General features: G+C 64.6%; 1 protein-coding gene across 2 annotated transcripts; it reads right to left on the bottom strand.

The window, feature by feature from the left end:
• Positions 1-913: 913 nt before the first annotated feature.
• On the bottom strand, positions 914-3,999 carry ASB8 (ankyrin repeat and SOCS box containing 8). Of its 2 annotated transcripts, XM_084281098.1 has the most exons (4): positions 3,876-3,999; positions 3,089-3,193; positions 1,146-1,756; positions 914-1,064 (listed from the first exon to the last, which is right to left on the bottom strand). In XM_084281098.1, exons 1-4 carry the CDS (start codon positions 3,990-3,992, stop codon positions 1,046-1,048), a joined length of 852 nt encoding a protein of 283 aa, XP_084137224.1. In that variant the 5' UTR covers positions 3,993-3,999; the 3' UTR covers positions 914-1,045. The 2 variants fall into 2 exon arrangements, with proteins under 2 accessions (XP_084137224.1, XP_084137223.1); XM_084281097.1 differs by having other exon boundaries at positions 929-1,756.
• Positions 4,000-6,451: the final 2,452 nt, after the last annotated feature.

The following is a 6,451-nucleotide window of genomic DNA, read 5'->3' as shown; positions in this document are numbered from 1 at the left end:
GTCCCAGCCTGGCTCCCCCAGTCCCGATCTGGCCTCCCCCAGTCCCGATCTGGCTCCCCCAGTCCCCACCTGGCTCCCCCAGTCCCAGCCTGGCTCCCCCAGTCCCAGCCTGGCTCCATCAGTCCCAGCCTGGCTCCCCCAGTCCCAATCCGTCTCCCCCAGTCCCAACCTGCCTCCCCCAGGCCCCAAACCCGCCTTCCCCTGTCCCCACCCCAGCACCCCCAGACCCTGGCCCGGCTCCCCCAGCCCCAAATCAGCTCCCCCAGCCCCAAACCTGGCTCCCAGAGTTCCCCACACTGGCTCCCCTAAGCCCAGACCCAGCTCCCTCAGGGCCCGAACTGGCTCCCAGAGCCCTGACCCGGCTCCCCCCATCCCAAACCCAGCTCCCCCAGTGTTCAGCCTGGCTCCCCCTGTCCCCAAACCGGCTCCCCCAGCCCCAAACCGGCTCCCCAAGGCCCCCCTGGCCTCCCTAAGTCCCCACCCGGCTCCCCCAGCTCCAGCCCCAGCTCCCCAAGGCCCTCCCAGCCTCCTCAAGTCCCCACCCAGCTCCCCCAGTCTCCAGCCCCGGTTCCCCCAGTTCCTGCATGGCCTCTCCCAGTCCCCAGACCCGGCTCCCCCAGTGCCCTGCCCGGCCTGCCTCCCCCCAGGCCCCAAACCTGGCTCCCTGAGGCCCAGACCCAGCTCCCCCAGACCCCAAACCCAGCTCCCCCAGGAGATGTGGGTATGTGAGCTCTGCCCCCAGGGAGGGGGTCAGCACCAGGAGAGGGGGTCAGCACCGCACCCAAACCCAGCTTCTCCCTAATTCCTGCCTTGAAGAAGGGGTTTCCCCACCCTCCCCACACCAAAACCTCACTTTTCCCCCAAAAATCTGCCTCAACACCAAAAAAAACAGGGAAAAAACCATGTTAATCCAACCACTGGGATATAATTTGCCATAAAAGGTGGGGGTTGGTCATCCAAACTTGAGCCAGGGCGGGGGGTGTGGGTGTGGGAAGAGGCGCCGAGCAAGGAATCCACGCGTCCCAAACTCCAAAGGGGTGAAACCTCATCCTGAGGGAGCAGAGCTGGAGGGAGCCAAAGGTCAGTGTGGAAGAGGAGCAGCACCTCTTTTTTTTGGGGGGGCTTAGCTAAGGAGGAGGACATACTCCTTGAGGCAGGTGGGTAAAGGAAGCTGCTTCACCGCCTCCGGTAGGAAACGTACGCCCAGGCTGCGTCGTACGGCGTATCGTGACAGAGTCTGTAAGGTGCCAGGGACAGAGCAGAGCAAGGTGAGCTTCTCACAGAGCTGCTGATCCCTGGTGACCTCCCAAGGCATGTTACCATCCTTCCTCAACTCAAAATGTCCAATCGCACGGTGGAGAAGGTCAAAACACGAATCCTCCCGTTCCGTCCCTAAACCCCTCACCAACAAAGCCACCAAACGAGAGATGGGGGTCTGGCCTTTTAAATTCACCACCCTGACCTCAGCCCCAAAATCCAGGAGGATGCTGACGCTCTCCAGGTTACCCTTCATGGCTGCCCAACTCAAAGGGGTGTCGTTGTTGTAGTCGCGGGCGTTGACCAAGGCTCCGTTCTCCAGCAGCGAGCGGACGCACTCGGCGTTGTTCTTGAAGGCTGCCCAGTGCAGGGGGGTGTCCTTGTTGCCATCCAGGGCGTTGGGATTGGCTCCATATTCCAGGAGGATCTCCACACAGGTTTCATCCTTTTCTGCTGCATAGTGGAGGGCTGTTCGGTTGTAGCCGTCCAAGGCGTTGACCTGTTGGGAGGAGAGGAGGAGGTAAGGGGAAGGAGGTGTGGAAAGGATTTGGTGGGGGGGGAGGATGTCAATGAGGCTCTTGGAGGTTCTTCAGAGGGGTCTGGAGAGGCTGGATCCATGGGATGAGCCCAGTGGGATGGGGTTTAACAGGGCAGAGTCTTGCACTTGGGATGTTACAACTCCCAGCAGCTACAGGCTGGGGGAGATTGGGTGGAGAGTTGTCAGGCAGAGAAGGACCTGGGGGTGTTGGGTGACTGACCACAAGCCAGCAGTGAGCCCAGGAAGGCCAAGGGCATCCTGGCTTGTGTCAGGAATAGTGTGGCCAGTAGGTCTGGGAGGGGATTGTCCCCCTGGACTGGGCACTGGGGAGGCTGCAGCTCCAGTGCTGGGTCCAGTTCTGGGCTCCTCAGCATCAGAAGGACATTGGGGTCCTGGGGTGAGTCCAGAGAAGGGCAACCAGGCTGGGGAAGGGGCTGGAGGGTGAATCCTCTGAGGAGCAGCTGAGGGAGCTGGGGGTGTTGAGCCTGGAGAAGAGGAGGCTGAGGGGAGACCTTCTCCCCACCTCCCCTGCCCTGCCAGGAGGGTGCAGAGAGGTGGGTGATGGTCTCTTCAGCCAGGGGACAGGAGATAGGACAAGGGGCAATGGGCTTAAGCTGCCCCAGGGCAGGGGCAGGGCAGATGGGAGGGGAAAGTTCTTCCCTGGGAGAGTTGTGGGGCTGGGGAACAGGGGCTAGGAGCAGGACCTGGGACAGGAGCAGGGCCTGGAGCAGGAGCAGGACCTGGGACAGGGTCCCCAGGGAGGGGGCTGAGTCCCCGCCCCTGGGTGTGTTTAAAAACAGGGCAGATGAGGTGCTCAGGGATCTGGTTTAGCTCAGGATGGGACTGGTTGGACTTGATGATCTTCAAGTTCTTTTCCAACCCTGTGACTCTGTGATACTCCAGTTCCTGATGGTGTCAGGGAAGCTCCACCAACACCACATGAATCCTCACCTCAAATTTAGCAGATGGGAAAAGCAGGAGAACACAAGGAAGGGCCAAAAAACTCAAGCAGCAACCAGGATTGGGGTTCTTCCTTCAGTCACCCACCCCAAAACTACCCTGAAAGCCCAACCATTTCCCTCCCAGCTGGGATAACAACCCTTCCCCTCAGCCCTTTTCTCCCTCAGAGAGAAAGGAGCCGCTGGAAACCAGCAGCTCAAACCTCAAACCACCCCCCACTCCCCACACACCCCACCACAACTTCCCATCCCTTCTTCAAAGGGCCCTCTGCACCCTTTTGAGGGAGGGTTTGGGGGGGTTCTTTTTAGGGTGGGGGTCTCAGAAAGCCTTTACCTCTGCTCCCTTCTGCAGCAGGAGCTCCACACAGTCGGCGTCAGCCACCATACAGGCGCAGTGCAGGGGTTTCAGGGTGCCGTGCATGCAGTTGACATCTGCACCCTGGGAAAACACCCCAACCAACCACAACAGGCATGAGCCAACCCACCCACTTTTGGGGTGCCTTTTTCCCCCACTTCCCCCATATTCAGCATCATTAGGAGGTTTATTAAGTAGCTGGTATAATGATCCCTCTTTGAGCTGTTGTGGACACAAGAGCCCCATGCTGGGAGAAGCCCCCTGGGAGAAGCCCCCTGGGAGAAGCCCCCTGGGAGAAGCCCCCTAGGACTCTGTGTTCCTGAGTGATGGTGTTAATGAAGTTAATTGATCATTGGGGAGTGATGCTGTGAGAAATGGGGTGGGGGTTTTGGGCTGCTGGTTTGCAGCCACCCTGGGAACATCCCACGGTGGGAGGCTGAGCCCTGGGGACTTGTCAGCCTTGAGTGGGTGTCTGCAAGGGAGGATTCCAGTCCCCAGCACCCAAAATAGCTCAGCAGCTGCCTGCATCGCTCAGGCTCAGCCAGGGCTGCCTAAGGAGTGACCCAAGAAGAGGGGAAGCTCACAGATAACCCCCCTAAAAACCCCCTGGAGGGGAGGGGGAAAGGTGGAATCAGACCTCCCCACAAGGAAAGGATGCCACAGCCCAGCCTTCCAGGCACAGAACAGGATGGGAGATGCTCTCTCACGCCCCCTCCAGCCCCTTTGTTTCCCTCTCAGGCAGGCTGGGCCCCGGCCCCCGGCTCACCCTGCCGATGAGATCCTCCACGTTGTCCCTCGGGAAGGAGCGGATGGCAGCGATGGTCCGGATGAGCCGCTCCGAGAGCGAGTATTTGCTCTGGATGCTCTGCATGATGTACCACATAGCGCGGCCCCCCCGCCCCCTGCTCCCTGCATACCCCGGGGAGGCCCCCGCCCAACCCCCCCGCGGGCAACGGGGACTGAGTGGGGTTCCCCCCCCCCTCCCAGCCCCTGCTGCGGAGGGGAACGGGAAGAGCTTGAGGATGGGCTGGGGAGGGGGTCCCAGGGGGGTCTAGGGGGTCCTGGGAGGGATGAGGGGGGGTCTAGGGGGGATCTAGAGGGTTCCCGGGGGTTGTTGGGGGGGGTCTGCTTTGGCAGGGGGGTTGGACCCGATGATCTCTTGAGGTCCCTTCCAACCCCTAAGATTCTGTGATTCTGTGATTCTGTGATTCCTGGGGGTTGTCGTGGGGGTCACAGGGGTCCTGGGGGGTCTAGGGGATCCTGGGAGGTCCCCAAGGATCTCAGGAGGGATCTGAGGAGAGTCCAGGGGAGGTCCCGGGGATCCCGGGGGGGATCCGGGGGGGCCTAGGGGGGATCTAGAGGGTTCCCGGGGGTTGTCGGGGGGGGTCTCAGGGGTCCTGGGGGGTCTAGGGGATCCTGGGAGGTCCCCAAGGATCTCGGAAGGGATCTGAGGAGTGTCCAGGGGAGATCCCGGGGATTCCGGGGGGGTCTAGGGGGTCCCGGGAGGGATGAGGAGGGGTCTAGGGGGGATCTAGAGGGTTCCCGGGGGTTGTTGGGGGTGGTCTCAGGGGTCCCGGGGGGGTCTAGGGGGTCCCGGGAGGGATGCGGGGGGGTCTAGGGGTGATCTAAAGGGTTCCCGGGGGTTGTTGGGGGGGTCTCAGGGGTCCTGGGGGGTCTACGGGATCCTGGGAGGTCCCCAAGGATCTCAGGAGGGATCTGAGGAGAGTCCAGGGGAGGTCCTGGGGATCCCGGTGGGGTCTAGGGGGTCCCGGGAGGGATGAGGAGGGGTCTAGGGGGGATCTAGAGGGTTGTCGGGGGTTGTTGGGGGGGTCTCAGGGGTACCAGGGGGGTCTAGGGGGTCCCGGGAGGGATGCGGGGGGGTCTAGGGGTGATCTAAAGGGTTCCCGGGGGTTGTTGGGGGGGGTCTCAGGGGTCCTGGGGGATCTAGGGGATCCTGGGAGGTCCCCAAGGATCTCAGGAGGGATCTGAGGAGAGTCCAGGGGAGGTCCCGGGGGTCTTAGGAGGGATCCGGGGGGGCCTAGGGGGGATCTAGAGGGTTCCCGGGGGGTTGTCAGGGGGGTCACAGGGGTCCCGGGGGAGTCTAGGGGATCCTGGGAGGTCCCCAAGGATCTCGGGAGGGATCCGGGGGGGCCTAGGGGGGATCTAGAGGGTCCCCGGGGCTTGTCGCGGGGGTCTCAGGGGTCCCGGGGGGGTCTAGGGGATCTCGGGAGGTCCCCGAGGGGTCCTGGAGGACCTCGGGAGGGATCCGGGGGAGTCTAGGGGTGATCTAGGGGGAGCCCAGGGGGGTCTCAGGGGTCCCGGGGGGGTCTGGGGGTTCCCGGGAGGTGCCGGGGGATCTGGGGAGGGACCCGGGGGGTGTCTAGGGGGGGTCTCGAGCCTCCTGGGAGGATCCGCAGAGCTGCCGGGGGTGTGACGGTGCTTCCGAGGGGTCTCTGGGGGGCTCCGGAGGGGTCCCGGGGGGACCTGCGGGGGTCCCGGGGGGGTCTGCGGGGGTCCCGGGCCCGCACCCGGTCCCAGCGTCACCGCTCCAGGCCCAGCGGGAGGCGGAAGCCGCCGCTACCCGGAAGTGATGGCGCCGCGCAACGGCGCATGCGCGGCGACGCGCCACGCCCACCACTCCCACCGCCCCGCCTCCTCGGAGGGGGGCGGGCTTCGTAAGGCCCCGCCCCCTACCCGCTCCTCTCCTCCAATCACCACCCGCTCCCGCCCGCAAGCCCCGCCCCTCTCCGTGCTCTCCACCAATCCGCCGTCTCCCCCGCGGTGCCGGTCGGTGGCCCCAGGCGGGAGGGGGCAGTGCTGACCCCGCGGGGGCCCGGGAGGGGCCTCAGCCCGGCCCCAGCGCCCCGACACCGGGACAGTGGGGAGGGGGCGGCCCAGGGCCCCGGGAGGGTGACAGAGACAGGCCAGGGGAGGCCCAGAGCCCGGACAGGGTGACAGAGACAGGCCAGGGGTGGCCCAGAGCCCCGGGAGGGAGACAGAGACAGCCCAGGGCAGGCCCAGAGCCCCGGGAGGGTGACAGAGACAGGCCAGGGGTGGCCCAGAGCCCCGGGAGGGAGACAGAGACAGCCCAGGGGCGGCCCAGAGCCCCGGGAGGGTGACAGAGACAGGCCAGGGGCGGCCCAGAGCCCTGACAGGGTGACAGTGACAGCCCAGGGGCGGCCCAGAGCCCTGACAGGGTGACAGCCCGGCCCCCAACACCCTGACATGGGGACAGCCCAGCCCAGGGGTGTCCCAGAGCCCTGACAGGGTGACAGAGACAGCCCTGGGGTGTCCCAGAGCCCCGGGAGGGTGACAGTGACAACCTAGGGGTGTCCCAGAGCC

Source organism: Gallinula chloropus (genome assembly GCF_964237585.1).
Source record: "Gallinula chloropus genome assembly, contig: HAP1_SCAFFOLD_391, whole genome shotgun sequence".
NCBI classification, from domain to species: Eukaryota; Metazoa; Chordata; class Aves; order Gruiformes; family Rallidae; genus Gallinula; species Gallinula chloropus.
The sequence above is the reverse complement of the archived record's forward strand: the minus strand, read 5'-3'. Positions and strand labels throughout refer to the sequence as shown.